Source organism: Anoplopoma fimbria, chromosome 20 (genome assembly GCF_027596085.1).
Source record: "Anoplopoma fimbria isolate UVic2021 breed Golden Eagle Sablefish chromosome 20, Afim_UVic_2022, whole genome shotgun sequence".
In the NCBI taxonomy this organism is placed as follows: Eukaryota; Metazoa; Chordata; class Actinopteri; order Perciformes; family Anoplopomatidae; genus Anoplopoma; species Anoplopoma fimbria.
Window position 1 is genome coordinate 16,408,939 of NC_072468.1, and position 17,639 is coordinate 16,426,577.

A 17,639-nucleotide genomic window follows, 5' to 3' on the forward strand; every position below is an offset into this window, starting at 1 on the left:
TCTGGCGGGGAAGGAACCGGAGCTGGTGCGGGAGGTGGAACGCTACCAGCTAGATATAGTTGGGCTCACCTCCACGCATAGCACCGGTTCTGGAACCAAACTCCTGGAGAGGGGCTGGACTTTTTCCTTTTCCGGAGTTGCCCAGGGTGAGAGGCGCCGGGCGGGTGTGGGGATACTCACAAGCCCCGGCTGAGCGCCGCTGTTCTGGAGTTCTCCCCGGAGAACGAGAGGGTCGCCTCTCTGCGACTGGGAATCGCAGGAGGAAAGTATCTGACTGTTGTTTGTGCCTATGCACCAAACGGCAGTTCGGAGTACGCGGCCTTCTTGGAGTCCTTGGGTGGTGTTCTGGAAAGGGCGCCGACTGGGGACTCCATAGTTCTTCAACGCTCACGTGGGTAACGACGGAGAAACCTGGAGGGGTGTGATTGGGAGGAACGGCCTGCCCGATCTGAACCCGAGTGGTGCTTTGTTGTTGGACTTCTGTGCTAGTCATGGACTGTCCATAACAAACACCATGTTTGAGCATAGGGAGGTTCATAAGTGTACTTGGTACCAGAACACCCTAGGCCAAAGGTCTATGATCGACTTTGTAGTTGTGTCATCAGACCTGCGGCCGTATGTCTTGGACACTCGGGTGAAGAGAGGAGCAGAGCTGTCAACTGATCACCACCTGGTGGTGAGTTGGATCAGGTGGCGGGGGAGGCTGCCGGACAGACCCGGTAAACCCAAACGTGTAGTGAGGGTGAACTGGGAACGTCTGGCTGAGGATCCTGTCCGCAAGGTCTTCAACTCCCACCTCCGGAACAATTTCTCGTGCATCCCGGGGAGGCTGGGGACATGGAATCCGAGTGGGCCATGTTCAAATCCTCCATTGTGGAAGCTGCTGCTCGGAGTTGTGGTCGGAAGGCGATCGGTGCCTGTCGTGGCGGCAATCCAAGAACCCGCTGGTGGACACCAGCGGTGAAGGAGGCCGTCAAGCTGAAGAAGGAGGCCTTTCGGGCTTGGTTGGCCGAGGGGTCTCCTGAATCAGCAGGCAGGTACCGGTTGGCCAGAAGGGCTGCAGCTGCGGCGGTTGCTGAGGCAAAAACCCGGGTGTGGGAGGAGTTTGGCGAGGCCATGGAGAAGGACTTTCGAATGGCCTCAAGGAAGTTCTGGCAAACCGTGAGACGACTCAGAAAGGGGAAACAGGGCTTTTCTCAGGCTGTGCTCAGCAGGGGGGAGAACTGCAGACCCGGACTGGGGATATTGTCGAGCGGTGGAAAGAACACTTTGAGGAACTCCTGAACCCGACCAACACGTCCTCTGTGGAAGAGGCAGAGTCTGAAGACTCAGGGGAAGTCTCGTCCATATGCCTGGCGGAGGTCGTTGAGGTAGTTAAAAAGCTCTTCAGCGGCAAAGCGCCAGGAGTGGATGAGATTCGACCGGAGATGCTAAAGGCTCTGGACATTGTTGGGCTGTCTTGGTTGACACGTCTCTTCACTGTCGCGTGGAAGTCGGGTACAGTGCCTGTGGAGTGGCAGACCGGGGTGGTGGTTCCCATTTTCAAAAGGGGGACCGGAGAGTGTGCTCCAATTATAGGGGTATCACACTGCTCAGCCTCCCGGGAAAGTTTACTCCAGGGTGCTGGAAAGGAGGCTCCGTCCGATTGTCGAACCTCAGATTCAGGAGGAGCAATGCGGATTCCGTCCTGGACGTGGAACAGCGGACCAACTCTTTACCCTTGCAGGTCTGTTGGAGGGTGCATGGGAGTTTGCTCATCCAGTCTACATGTGTTTTGTGGACTTGGAGAAGGCCTTCGACCGTGTCCCTCGGGGAGTCCTGTGGGGGTACTGCGGGAATATGGGGTACCTGGTTCGTTACTACGAGCCATTCGGTCCTTGTATGACCAAAGTGAGAGCTGTGTCCGGATACTCGGCACAAAGTCGAGCTTGTTCCCAGTGCGTGTTGGCCTCCGCCAGGGCTGCCCATTGTCACCAATCCTGTTTGTGATTTTCATGGACAGGATTTCAAGGCGCAGCCGGGGGAGGAGAGTTTCCGGTTTGGGGACCTCAGAATCGCATCCCTGCTTTTTGCAGATGATGTGGTTCTGTTGGCTTCTTCAGAACGTGACCTTCAGCACGCACTGGGGCGGTTCACAGCCGAGTGTGAAGCGGTCGGGATGAGAGTCAGTACCTCCAAGTCTGAGGCCATGGTTCTCTTCCGGAAAACGGTGGATTGCACCCTCTGGGTTGGGAGTGAGTCACTGCCCCAAGCGAGGGAGTTCAAGTATCTCGGGATCTTATTCACGAGTGAGGGTAAAATGGAGCGGGAGATGGACAGGCGGTTCGGTGCAGCGTCAGCAGTGATGCGGGCGTTGTACCGGACCGTTTTGGTGAAGAAGGAGCTGAGCCGAAAGGCAAAGCTCTCGATTTACCAGTCCATCTACGTTCCAACCCTCACCTATGGTCATGAGCTTTGGGTAGTGACCGAAAGAATGAGATCGCGAATACAAGCGGCCGAAATGAGCTTCCTTCGTAGGGTGGCTGGGCTCAGCCTTAGAGATAGGGTGAGGAGCTCAGACATCCGGAGGGAGCTCGGAGTAGAGCCGCTGCTCCTTCGCGTCGAAAGGGGCCAGCTGAGGTGGCTCGGGCATCTGATCAGGATGCCTCCTGGACGCCTCCCTTTAGAGGTTTTCCAGGCACGTCCAACTGGTAAGAGGCCCCGGGGTAGACCCAGAACACGCTGGAGAGATTATATATCTCGACTGGCCTGGGAACGCCTCGGGGTTCCCCAGGAGGAGCTGGAAAGTGTTGCTGGGGAGAAGGACGTCTGGAGGACCCTCCTTAGCTTGCTGCCCCCGCGACCCGGCCCCGGATAAGCGGAAGGAAATGGATGGATGGATGGATGGATGGATCTACCTTTGCCAGATTGTTTTCTGCCACTCAGACCGTACAGTCTTGTACTTCAGCCTGTGTGGCTGAATGTGAATTTGTATACATGAATTATCGATGGTATACACTATGTGATGGACATATTTTATATATTGAATATCTTGTATTTTTATTTTAATAATATTTTGTGTATTTTATTTTTGTGTACTTTAGTTGACAGTCCTATACTTGCATTGTATAGATTATTGTTTCCACATACAGATGACGATGAACTTGAATACCTTTTCCGAGGTCTAAAGAGGTAAAACTATATACTATTTCTCTGAAAAGAAGGTCGATTTGTTTCTTATTTTCTACCCCAGTAATCATTTCATGACCCCTTGTGGTGTCGTGTGTCCCGTCCCCCCCACACACACACACATAACCTACCTACCTACACACATAATGTATGTGTGTAGGTACGTAGTACTCTTTGCCTTCCTTGTAGAATTTGTTAAGTTTATTGCAAATGAACAAGCTTGGTGGAAGGTTGGCAGCTTTAATGATTTCAACTCAGATAGAGATGTTTTCATCAAGATGGCAGCCTTCATGTATAGTGCTCTCACGTATAACTACACATAGTTTAAAATGTTTTTTAAATGTGAGATATGGAATAATATTACAGATCCATTGGAGATTTATATTTTGATGTGATGTAATAATGAAACGACTACAAGGAACTTTAAATTTGTGTGGATTTTGGCGGTCCCTGTGGACAAATGTGGTAGAGTTTTCTGTCCCTTTTTACTGCAGCAGTGTCTGACAGTCTGCCTCACGCGGTCCTGGTTCTGGTTCTCCTGTGCTCCCTCTCATCCAGCAGGCCCAGCAATAAGGCCTTGTCCTCCAGCAGCGTAGCATCAGTGTTGGCTCCCAGTGGGGACCGGTGGAGCAGCGAGGGGAAGCTCTGCTCCCGGCAGGAGGAAGAGACTCTGCTGCCGGGCGTAGAGCTCTGTTTCTCCTTTTGGGATTTCCAACTGCAGGTCGGCAGCTGGCAGCGAAGCCTGATCTGTGTTCGTCCATGGTGGTCTGGTTGGTGCTGGAGGCCCCGCTGGAGCCTGAGCTGGAGGATTTTCTTTCTTTTAGCGAACCGTTATGATTTTATCTGATATCTCGCGAAATCCAACCCGAACACACCAGTGACAAACATTAAGATAACTATATAGAAAAAGCCAAAATCCTTGCTGACGGTTTTCGTTTTCTGATGTAGTTCATATGGATGAATCAGTATTAATATGAGACTCTTTCATTACCAGTAAAAAGTTCCTCACAGGAACTTTAACACTAAACTTGATGGTGTTAGCTGACTAACAAGAAAAAAAAAAATGGCCATTCATATCAAAAATGTTGCCGACTCTTGGCATATAGTATTTGAATAATTTGTAATGTAATATATGAAAAACATATGTTGTGTGTATATCACAGCAATCAAAGCACAAATGTTAATCATGAAATGAACAATGGCTGAACTCCACTCCAAGCTGAAGCAGCTTCAGGGTCCTACATGCTGCCTCACGGCTCACAGGAACATTATTTATGATATAAGTAACATCCTTGCTTTTCTCACTATGACAAATCAAAATGTCTGCTGTGAAAAAGCTCTGGGTTTTTTTCATCTTCAATTCTGTGTACTGCCACATGCAGTCTACATGTGAGCCGACTGACACCCACTGCTACTTCGATTATTATTATTAGTCACATTACTATCCCTATTTTCATGGCTATAATTCTACTGTAATAATTGCTGCTGTTATTATATGTAGTCTTATTATATGAATCATTTATGTCATATACATTGAATGTGTTGTATCTAAGAACTGTTATGCTGCTCATTCTGTACACATGACATCTATTGCATTCTGTCCATCCTGGGAGAAGGATCCCTCCTCTGTCGTTCTCCCATAGGTTTCTTCCTTTTTTCTCCCTGTTAAAGGGTTTTTTAGGGGAGTTTTTCCTGTGCCGATGTGAGGGAAGGACAGAGGATGTCGCATGTGCACAGATTGTAAAGCCCTCTGAGGCAAATTTGTAATTTGTGATTCTGGGCTATACAAAATAAACTGAATTGAATTGAACTCTCTCTGGTAGGATTGCATAATCTTGCAACATTCTGTGTAGGGAAATGTTTTATGTAGTTAATGTAGTTCGAACAAATACTGGCAGTGAGTTCTGTTTTAGAATGCTATGTTTCAGATTTACTGTATTTCTCTTTTAAAAAGATAACATAAACTGAACAAACTGTACAGGGACTTTAATGGACGACTTGTTCTGGTTTGAACACGAGGGGGAGCCATCTCCACGTGACATGTTTTAGGCTATTCCTTATACAGACCATCCACCCTAAAACTGAATTTACATTGTTTCATTCCTTCCTATGACATTGTAAAGCTATGTTACAACACTGCTCACAGCTCCACATACAACGAACAATGGAACAATGGTGGTCATTTTGACGGGAAATTGTAGCTCACGGCTCGATTACAAAATGATTTTGGGTGTGAGATCCAAAAGCTAAAAATCTGTGATCCCAAGTGAATCAATCAGTATTTCATTGTCACAGGAACTTCTAAATACTGCCACCCCATTACATCACCAATTTATATTCTGATTCACTGAGAAGATGTTTAAATTGTAAAAATAAAGGGAACTTAACCACTGGAATATATTTTTAAATATTTTGTTATAAATGTTTCTTTTTTATGTTTATGATTCTTGACTTTGGCAGTGTATTGTTATGCACCAAAATACCAGGGCAAATCCCATATGTGAAAAACCCTCTAAAAACTGATCCAAATTGTGTTTTTAAGGTGGATTTTCAATTCAAAATCTCAAAGGAAATCCAGCGGAGAGTCTTTTGATCCAGATTACATCACATTCAGGAGTCAAGGATAAACTTGAAACATTAAAAAAAAACACACACAAAAGGTTACATCACTTGCTGCATTGAGCATGGAGACTTATTTCATTTTCTTCATTTTATGGTCTAAATTCTAATTAGTGCCCTAGTCCCATTAAAATAGGTAATTACTCCCCTAAACCTAGTTAAATAGGTTTATTTATTAGCTATTAATTACCCTATGATTATTGTTAATCACTGTGGAACTCTTGAATGCTTTTATTCTTGTGGTGATTTATATTTCTCACATGATCTCAAATCTCTGGCACTATAAATCCACAGTTCTATTTATTCTCCATCTCTTCTGTCTGTTTCTCCGCTCCATCTCTTTACACTGTGTACCAAACCGCTCAAACGTGAAGCACTTCAGCCAAATTATGCAACAGCAACGGCCTCTGCCAGCCTCCCATTGGTCGCTCAGCGTTCCATTAAAGGGCGTGGCTAGAGAACATTCACATACACTATTGGCTGCGTCTCCACAGGGGGGGGTGGATGTCATCTGATTTCATTCACAAATCTAGCAGCGGAGCTTCTCTCCGACATGTGAAGATCCCCCTGTTTATTCTGAAGAACACATGTCCCGGATCCGCAAATGTGAGCGGGCGGAGAAGGCTGCAGCTTTGGCAGAAGGAGGAGTGTGACTGCTGTTGAATAGACGTTAATGCTTGTAGTGATTTATGGTTAAATAAATATAGCCTGCTACAAACATTAATTGAAATCTGAAAAACATAAATTTAAAAGTAGGCTACTTTTCCTGCTTGCCATGGCAGTAAATATGAACTGTGGACTGCTGTCCAGACACTGGGGGGTATACAACCATGCATATAAACAGTACAAAATGGATTATATTATTCAGATTGTTTCTTTGTGAAAGTTGTTTAACTGTAGTTTGCCAGAAATGCTAACATTCCTGTCATTTAGAGGGTGAAAAAGGAGAAGACAAACAGAAAAATGCAGTGCAGAGAGGACACAGCAGCAATGTGTCTCTCTGTCTCCCCCGTTGAAACATGATATGTTGCTCGGCCTCTGCAACCGGACCGGGTGGACGGTTTACTATTTAGTCTCTCTTTTGGCCTCAGTCTTCCCAGGGGGAGAGATCAGGTTTCTGTTTTGGTGTCCTGCTCTGACCACACCTGCTTGTGCGTTTGGCCTTAGAGGAACTCCTGCGTGCTTTCACTGCATGAGCGCTTGCATACTTTTGCAATGAGTAAGACTGGCAGACAAACGTCTCTTGGGTTAAGTTTTTGATTGTTGATCAACACACATGAATTCAATCCACTTGTTTCAGCCTTGTCCTGTCAAACCATAGGCTCATTTACCCCCCTACATGTCACGTAAAGACACAGCCTCAGCAGTCATTTACACTGTAGTGTAACATTTCTGTTTATATTCCAGGCGACATACATTTCCCTATTGAGTTACCCGACTGAAGCTGGCTTTGTTTTCCAAATTGGTGACCAGTTTGACGAATCGCACTTTGACCCACTTCATTGACCAATGCACCATCAACGGGCTTTGGCTTCACATGTTCACTCTTATTGAATTCTCAAGCATGTCAATACAAAGGGATGATAATGACAAGAGGATGGAGACACAAACACACAAACCAGGTGGGGGGATGGGACCAAACGGAGATGGGAAGATGGAAATTATGGGGGTGTTGTTCAACCCATGTGAACTCAGAATAGGTTCATCAGGTTCATGTGCTGCGGAGGAATGCTGTGGGGGTTGGAGAGCTTTTCCTATGACCTAGTCCCAGTAACATATGTACACAAACAGGAACCTCTCCCTTGGTTTACTTTTACCAAAGGTTAACCTTTATTGTGTTTTCACAAAAAGAGGTGCTGATGTGTTCACCTGGTGTTGAGGTGACTAAGTGACGGTACATAGTTACAAGGCTCAAAGTCAGGCATTGTCAATCAACAAGGACACAGCTTGTGTGTGTACGTGTGGAGGGGGGGAGGGTTGAGGAGAGGGTTCAGTGGGTTCATGTGTATGTTGTATGTATAGTGGGGGAAGGGCAGCCCCTTCATCCCTGACTCTAACATGCATGGGGCTTAGAGGCATCCACCACTCCTCATACTTTAACCTGACATTTCACATCTAAAAATACCAGTAAAAGCCAGCATTATATATGACCTGCAAACAAGGTCTTATGAGGAGCGAAAACACCAATATGAGGATGGGACAGTGTTTGTTTGTGTGTGTGTGTGTGTGTGTGTGTGTGTGTGTGTGTGTGTGTGTTTATGTGTGGTTGGTTCATGTATGGCGGTGGTATACTGCACTGCATGTTTCCAGTGACGGTCAATGAGTTCACTCTGTAGTAACCTTAAGTGGAAGGAGGAGCAGCTTCACGGCCATAAGTCATGGATCTGTAGAAGGACTTGCTGCATTATGGTCTTATCTCTGTCACTATACATTTTCAAGTATTAGTGATCTTACTTCAACAATAAGACCACGGTGATATACAATACAATACAATATTACATTTCTAATTAAATTATTTTTCTCACATTTAACCCCCTATCTTTTGCCACTTTTCCAGTTGCACAACCTGTAGAGAATGCTGGGGAACATTTAGTAATGTTTGTGTCACCAGGCCGGTAAGTCAGTTTAACTTATAAGACAACTGAAGAAAATACAGAAAAATTCACATCTGTTCACAAATAAATATACACAAATGTAATAATAACACATTTTGAGTGTCCATTTTATCAGCCAAGATATCTCAGATAGAGTTAAAGAATGATGTTGTAATAATAGATCGACCTATTCCTGGCAACGTTGCACATTCCCATCCATGACTGGCTTGCTCCTGAACATTTCACATCTTATAAGTATTTGCTCTTATAGGATCTTCAAGTAAGGTAAAGGCTTATTGATGACTGGCCTTTTAAAGTGCATTTTTAGCACTGCTGAATAAAGGAGGAGGAAGCCATTGAGGTGTGTATTAGCATATTACTTAGTTATTAAAGTTGAATTGTGTAATTGAACCAAATAGGGGGTTACGGTTGTTTACTGGAGTCTATACACTGTCATTAAAGTCAGAGGGCTCTATTTCACTATAATCACATATGGAATAGACGGCATAGTCTGGGTAGTTAGGCCGGACTCTCTCACTCTGCTCTTGACACAAAGGTCATTCATTGTTAAGTCTGTTTAAAAGAAACATTTCTGCTTTTGCTGGTGCTCGTTAGATCTGCATACATGTATTCATACAGATAAGGCTTGCAGAATCAGTCATCTCTTTTAAATCACTTCTTAAAACACATTTTTACAGAATGGCTTTTGTGTGATGTCGTCGTTTTAATGTTTCAGTTTCATTTGGTCTTAGTATTTATCTTATATTCGTTTACTATATTTTACCTATTTTCACTTGATTCTATTTATTTTGTTCGTTTATTTGATTGTCACTTGTTATTTCATTTTGTTTTCTTTGTTTAGTTTTATCCTAACGATTGTTCTTAATGTTTCTTCTATTGCACTGTTTTGCTGGCTTGTCTGTCGAAGCACTTTGTAAACCTTGTTTTTAAAGGTGCTATGTAAATAAAGTTATTATTATGTATATTATGTATATTATGTATATTCAGTATGTTAAACCGGGTTTCGCTCGTTCAGTCCTTAAATGTTCTGGTAGTGAGCCGTGAGAAGGCGGAGGGATAAATATTGTGCTCATTCTCTGCAATATTGATGCACAGAACATATAGTGCGAGCCCGACGCCGTAGTGCGGCCCGTGTTTACACCCGCTCGCTGTAGTAGCGCGGGCCTGCCCCCGACACCACGCGCACGGGCGACACATGAGTGGGCAGGACCTTGAGTGCCCGGGCCGCCGTCCAATCCGCGGCCAGTACAGCAATCACTGGCTGGAAGGGTCAGCCAATAGCGCGCGACACCGCCGGGCCTGCAGCCAATAGGATGCGCGCAAAACGTGGGCACGTGGATCCGCGCACATGTTAACGCTCGTAAACTGCTGAGAGAAAGAGCCAGCAAATACACACACCGATGAACTGGCGGCCGGGCGGTGTGTGAGAGAGAGAGAGAGAGAGAGAGAGAGAGAGAGAGAGAGAGAGAGAGCTGAGGCTGGACGCCCGATGCTGCTCCGGCTACGTGTGTACTGACGGTCCGTCGTATCAAAGTAGGAGATAGAGCCGTGAACCATCGTTTCTGGTAGCTGCGGTTTTGTTTTTTTACCATACATTACTAAAGGTGAGCTCTTCCTCTAACACCACGTTTTTTTATTTTTCTTTATTTTAATGGCTAACGTTGGCGTTTCACGAAGTTGCTCGTCCAGCCCAGAGGAATTTCCTGTCTCGCTGTATATCCTGTATATGTGCTCCCGGTAATATTTGTTAATAATAACCAAAAGCTTTGTGTTTCCTCACGTGGCTTATAGTTAATAGATCATTTAATGTTGTGATTATATTATATTGGCATATGTTGGTCTATATTTGACATTTACTTTGTTGCCATGTCATTCGGGTTTATTCTGTTATTTTAAATGTTATGTATTTGTTTGAGAAATATAGGGAACATTATTTAAGAGATCAAGCGTTGTGTTAGTTCCTGTTATGGGCATCGTGCCGTGAAGATACGCAGCCAACACCTGAGCCGCAGCCTCATGGTCCATGCATACCTGTGCAGACTGTACCGACTAATGCACTATCACCACCACCACCACCACCACCACCACCCATCACGCCCACTCCACCTCCATCCACCATAGGCTTTGAACTCAAGCGCAAAGGGCGAGGAAATATGTGGAAGAAGCAGCACATTTGTTTCAGTTAACTCGTGCAGATTAATGTAAACATGTTTGTTTCAAGAGGGCGAAGCTTGCCTGAAGGGAAGCAAACCACCAGACACTAATAAAAATGAAAATGGAATTGGGTTGATGTAAAAGCGGCTCCGGCTTGTTTTAAATGTTCTATATACTCAATGAGTAGTTCTTGCCTTTTTATTTATTTTTTTGTCAGTGTGGACACACTGCAACAATTTGTGTTACTCTCCTTTGTCTGAGATTGATTCTAGACTTTATTTCTCCTATTGATGAAAGCGTTGTTGGTGATTGGACCAGTGTATTCCTGTAACCCTTCTAATTTCCCCCTCTGTGTTGGTGGGATCAAAGACCAGCAGGCACTCAGAGATTACACAGAGAGCGAAAAAAGAATGTAAAATGTGAGTAAGAGAGGAGGAGGAGGAGGAGGAGGAGGAGCAGGAGCAGGGTTTGGTCTGTGGAAGACGAAAGGAAGAGGAGCACCAGGCATGTGTGCATAACGAACAGGATGAGCTGAAGGGAGAGCAGGGAGAGATGAGAGGCATACAGAAATACAGCCGTAGAGGAGGAGGTTTGTGTGTGTGTGTGTGTGTGTTTGTGTGTGTGTGTGAATCCAAGGGGGGATGGAGAGCAAGCCCGAGACAGAGAGGAGGGGCTAGAGAGAGCACTGGAGGCAGAGAGAGAGAGAGAGAGAGAGCGAGAGAGTGCCTATTCTGATTTCACTACTCTACGAGCTCCCATCCCCCTCACAGTTTACTCTCCTTTCCAGTCTCCGATCTCCTCAATGGGAGCCAGACATGCACTACCATTGTGTGCTCACTGCCTACCCCCAGTCCCACTCTGCAACATGTTAAACTAGGGCACTGGTATACCCACCATTTTGAGCAATTGGGGTTATTATTTTTGGGAGCAAGATATGGGGGAAATAGAGTATTGGCAAATGGAAAGCATCTTGTCTGTCTCTATTTACTCACATTCTAGTAACCCCCTGCTGATTTTTAGTGTTTAGCCAAGTCTTCTCCTCTTTTTTTTTTATTTTTTTTTTTATAAATAAACTGAGTTGACTGTTAAAATAACCCAGACCCTCTGCTTTTGCCCTCAACAGCAATGCAGTCCCAGGGCAGCACTTCCTCGCAGCCCTCCTTCGATTCCATGAGCTCCAGCGACAGCCTCTTGTTAAGCGACTCGGAGCAGGCAGAGGACGACACGGACGTCTTCCTGACCGACAGCTCTTCCTCCGTCATCATCCGTGGGGTGGTCGGGGCTAAGGCCAATGGAGACAGAGGGTCGGAGAGCCCCGGGTCCCAGTGGCTGTGCGATGACTTCACAGATAAAGAGGAAGAGGAGTCATACAAGTCGGAGGGCGGCAAAAAGGCAACTCGCATCAGTTTGGACGAGAACGGTCCTGCAAGCCAGATCCCCAAATCACAGGGAGACCTGCTGTTTGCTCAAAAGGTAAGGGGCTGACGAGATGACGGGGCAATGTGTGCAGAGGAAAGTCCAGCAGGCAGATTCAGACAGCAAGGCCTAACCTCAAACTCCGTAGTAATCTATCTTCCTCTTCCTCTGTCAGTGTGCTGAGCTGCAGGGTTTTGTCAGGCCCCTGCTGGAGCTGCTGAATGGACTGAAGAGGGGCCGATTCGATCGAGGTAAGCATCCTTACATCACTGCCCTCAGTCAAGCCTGTGTGCAGACTGGCAGCAAAAGTTGTAGATGCTGAACATGGGTTTATATGAGCTGTGTGGCCCTGGCCCATTTCAACAGAGAGTGTTCCTTTTGTGCAGCAGTCTGTATTGACGCAGCCTATTGATGTGGTCCAAAGTGCAGTGTGTGTGAAGCGACAGTCTTGTGGCTGACTCATCAGCTCACGAGAGTTCGCTGATATCAAAAGTGAAAGTGGTGTCTGCACGTGTGTCTGTGTGTTTGTGCATGTTTGTTTCTGCTAGAGAGGAAAGAGAGTCTGTACATTTCTACACCTGCATGCATTTTTATTTCATGACTACGGAGTCTTGCTGTGCAAATGCTGACTTGGGGATTATGTGTTTTAAATGACAGGTTTGAGTAGTTTCCAGCAGAGCGTCGCCATGGATCGAATCCAGAGGATTGTGGGTGTTTTACAGAGACCCAACAGCGGGTAAGATGCCATCCACAATGTCCCAACATCCACCCTCAGTGTTTCAGACTGTTACTCATTCTTGTCTTGCCTATGCATCACTGGACACTACATCTTAGTTAGATGTTAACATGTAAATGATTATTAAATCGAGTTATAACAAGAAAAGATCAGTGAAGAAGTCTTCCATTTCAAGCCTCATCTCCTGGTCCATGTTTTATGAACAGTCCTTGGGGTAGTGCAGAGAAACACCGAACTTCAGAATAAACTATACGCAGGACCATATAGTCCAGATTTCTACCAATGCCATAACACAACAGCATTGCCAACTTCTCCTCAATTAAAATGTATATTGTCTCATTTTTAAAAACTTGTCTTGTGTTTTTTGTAGGGAGAAGTACCTGAACACTCTGCTCCAGGTGGAGGTAATGCTGAAGCTTTGGTTTCCTCAGATCCACAGTCAGGCTGTCTCTGCGGCCTCCAGCGTCACCGCGTCCCCCGCTCACCCCCTCCATAACACGTCCAGCTCCACCCCGCCGCACAAACACCGGGATCAGTCACACATTCCCGTCAAGGTGAGAGCAAACGCATTCCTCTGTGTGTGTGCAAGAGCCTTCCACACACACACACACACACACACACACACACACACACACACACACACACACACACACACACACACACACACACACACACACACACACCATCATCTCCACAAATGACATTCTATATTCACTTGCGAACTACTCTCCTGCTCATTTTTCAGAAACGCAGACTCAGCTGGACAGGTACGGACTCCCCCACGCCTTCCCCCGTGCTTCTCAAGTGCCCTCGTATTATTGCAGAAGAGAAGAGAGTGAAGATGGATCGCCACGAAAAGGACGTCCCTCCTTCTCCATCACTGGCGCCTGATGCAAACCAAGATTCATCAGATGTGACCGGCAACAACCAGCTCAACGAAGACACAAAGGGAAAGGACAGTGACAGCGAGGAGCCTAGCAAGCAATCAAACTACAAAGCAGGTCAGAGCTCTGAGCCGAGCCTGACGTGGGTTCACGTGGCCCCCATCCTGTCCCCGCGAAAGGCCTGTCCTTCACACGAGAGCACAACAATGCCGTCGTTTATCAATGAAAACCAGCCCGTCACTGCGGTCCTCCCCCTCAAAAGGAGGGGCAGTCCGGCGACACAAGACAGCTCCGTCACTTCTACCACACACAAAAAGAACCATAAAAATCTGAATGAGCCAATCGGGTGCCAAAGCCCGCCTCTTACAGGACAACAGAGTGAGGGTGAGAACACAGAGACATGTAAGGGCCAAAATCAAGATCCCCAAGTCCCGGTTGAGCCCCTACCAGAGGTGAGCCCCGCCCCCCTGTAGACCTGATGCACCGAACAAGCAAAGAGCCGGGCGCCTTGCCTTTTTACACCACCGGGCTTAAAGCTGCTGAGTGAGAAAGAAGAGGAGAGGCTGAATGCCTGTGATTATAAATGCATTAAAGGGAGGAAGGGGAGGAAAGAATTGTAGGTGATAAATGTTGTAGACAAATGATGGATCGGACAAAACCCCTCATCAAAACCACAATTGCAACCAATATTTCAGGACATAACGTGTTTAGATGAATCTAAACCAACAGAGTTGATGATCACAATTACATAATGATCTAAACGTGCACAAAAGCAGTTGCGGTTGAGGGGATAGGAACGATCACCTATGCGATGTTCATAGGAGAGATCTTGGAGAACGACGAGGAGCAAATAATACGTTTCTCCTCAGCATGAAAGCAATCACTGTCTTCAGAGACGACTGTTTCTGCAGACGTCTAACTTGAGGGGACTCTCTCAATCCAAAATTAGAAAAGCTGATGTCAATATTCAGAATGAAATCTTCCAGAGTTTATGAAGTATTTTCAATCCAGACTGAGTAACACGGGGCGAGCTGAATTTGGTGCTCGTCTTCAGCAGGAGACACGTCTGATGTTACCTTCACTTGTAGATAGAATTGAGGCATCTGGCTTGAAGAGGAAGCGTGACACTGACGTCATTGAGAATCTTGTAGCTAGAGATGTGAGAAATACAGTGTACAGAATGCAGCATTGAACTGTACTGTGTGGTGTGTTAGAGTCACCTGAGACTGTGGGGGGGGGGGGGAATTATCAACTCACGAATGTAATCCAACAACTGTTTGGGCACTTGGCGTCGAGAGGTGTGACATCACAGCAATCAGAGGAAAACTTTTCTTGTCATATTGAGGATCAGATGTTTCTGTGTGGTCCACAACTGCAAACTGACCAGTAATCAGTGTCATGGAAATCCCCCCAAAAAAACACGGATCACTCAAGGACTGATGACTCTCTGGTCCCACAGTTAATTTATTCATGTGTTGATCGGACACCGCATTTATTTATTGTTTGTATTTATTTATTGGGCAGCTGAATATTGCCTGCTGTGCGCTTGCATAGTTTGGCCTATACTTGTTTTAAGGGGATTTGAAAGATGCTGTTGACAGTTTGTGGTTTTTACTGCTATCATACAGGGGGGTAGAAAACGAAGGAAGTGAAACGTTATGATTGGACTTTTTGGACTACTGTGCCTTTTTTTACCAAATAGGATGTGTTCAGAGAAGCGTTTGGTGCTTTCAGTGCATTCATACTGCGTTTTGATTGTTTGCTTGAATTTCACAAAACCAGTACACATTCAATCATGAAAAGCCTACATGTAGTCATTTTCATTTTGCTTCTAAAGTTAGTACACACAGTATCATACTGTGATACACACAGCATCATCAACAATCGATCTACTGTTTAAAAACTTTGCTTCCAGCTCTGGTATTCAGACATCTACAGATACACAAACTGCCGACATGTCCAACCTTAACACACACCAACAGCAGTGGCTACTATTTGTCAGGTAGTACTACAGTGTAGCCTCCCTTTGGAGCCTTTCTTGTGGTTCTGATCAACAGAGGAACAGACTGGATCGCATGTGAAGCTGGTGCCCTTGAAAAACTTGAAAGAAATCTAATTGTAAGGGAGGAAATCTTTATTTGCACCACCCTCTACTGCTGCTATTGTTATTCTGATTCCAGTTCTAATTTACATGTTTGAGAGGAGAAATCTGCTCACAATATTCTTCTAAATGTAGGAGGGGTTTTAGCGATGTGACTATTGCAAAAAGTATTGTAAATATTTAGACTAAAATATTTTTTAAATTGAGTGGTTCATACACTATTTACATAAATACAGAGGGGGAATATCCAAGAACCGGTCTCCTCCCAAAAACAGTGAACACCACATTTGAACACAGAGCCACTGGCAGCCTCCATTTTACTGCCTACGTTTGTGGAGTAAGGAGAGTAACAACCCTCAGACTCAGTCAGACCGTCTTACCCCATCCCATCTTCAAACACGACGGTACGATGGGCCAGACGCTGACTCTCGCCGGACGCCGGGGGGGCTTCCTCCACCCCTCTCCTGTTTTTATATGGTCGGGGAATGACAGACAAACCAATTGCACTTATTTTACATTGTTTATGTCCTATTTACATGTACGTTTTCTACTGCAGCGACCACTGCTGATTGGTCTGGAATAATACTTCTTGTTTATTTTAGCTGCCTTTCTTCTTCAACTGTATAAGCTGACCGTAGTTCCCTCCCTCCCTGCCTCCCCTCCCCCAACTCTGCTGCATTTGTCTGCCCTTGCCCTCTCTCCTTCATCTCCCTCAATCCTGTTAGTATCTTTTCTACAGAAACTAAACTCTGTCTCTCTCTGTCTCACCTCATCTTCCAATGATATTACTATTCTGGCTACTTTTTCAATAATGATGAACAGGAAAAAATCTTTTAATAAATGACACATTTTGGAAACCTGAAATTTCTATATTGTTGTGCTTGTTGGTGAACTTTTATACATTTGTTTGTGTACCAACATTTTTCTGTAATTTAATATGCAACAATGTGAGTAAGACTCGTGTTTTGGATAACAGCTCTCACTAAACAGATGTGTGACTCAGTGGGGTGCAGATTTACAGATTTTACATTTTGAAGTATGGGGGGGTAATGAAGGGGGGGGAGAAGGAGTGGCGGCTGTGTGTGAGCCTACAGTCTGTAATCTGACAGGCAGTAGTGGGGGGGCCGAATGATCCTCCAACCAGCTGCCTCTACAGAGAGAAGCATATAGCTTACATGTGTGTTGTGTATTTAATGAGATCACAATGAGTAAATCCCTCCTATAGAGGAGAAGAGGCTGCGGGGTCGTGTCTGTAATGGATTCTTGTTGCGGTGATTTTTAGTCCCTTTTAAAGAAATAAGGGGGAGATTCAAAAGTTAACCTCACCACAGTGCCCTGTGCTCCCGTTACAGTCCATAAAACTTCTGTGTGCCCATCGATGTGTTTGTATACAAAACACAATCGGTCATTTTTATATATCTTAAACATATTTAACAAAATAAAATTAGCTGAAAACTTAAACACACATTGGGTACCAGTTAATTGTAATATAATGTACAATAGCTGATTATTTTTTTATTTATTTATGAGTTATTGTTGGAAATCAGAAAAGCTGTGGACACAAAGCTGAGTACTATTAGTGATAAAATAAAATTCCGCAACTGTTTTTATAATCAAGTAATTGTATAAATATTTTTTAAAGCAAAAGATTCTAATTATTCTCTAACATCGCCAATGTTTCGGTTTTATATATTTGTAAACTGCATATCTTTGGGTTCTGGATTTATAGTCAGACAAAACAAACATTTTGGACTGAATGGATGGAAAATATTGACTATATCTGACATTTTATATACAAAAGAATGAATCATTTAATCAACGAAATGAAATGGCAGTATCTTCCATCATTTAAATAATTGTAAGTTTTAGCTCTGATTTCATATATTTAATCAAATATTAAATATAATTTACCTCAAATTCCAAATGAAAAATGCTCTAACATTCAC

The 17,639-nt window shown here is 44.8% G+C and overlaps 1 protein-coding gene across 1 annotated transcript; it reads left to right on the forward strand.

Annotated features, from left to right (window-relative positions):
• Window positions 1-9,837: 9,837 nt before the first annotated feature.
• Window positions 9,838-16,548, forward strand: LOC129109681 (uncharacterized). The gene is made up of 6 exons (XM_054621798.1): window positions 9,838-10,006; window positions 11,680-12,029; window positions 12,148-12,223; window positions 12,630-12,708; window positions 13,079-13,262; window positions 13,454-16,548. Exons 2-6 carry the CDS (start codon window positions 11,682-11,684, stop codon window positions 14,063-14,065), a joined length of 1,299 nt encoding a protein of 432 aa, XP_054477773.1. The 5' UTR covers window positions 9,838-10,006; window positions 11,680-11,681; the 3' UTR covers window positions 14,066-16,548.
• The last annotated feature ends 1,091 nt before the right edge of the window (window positions 16,549-17,639 follow it).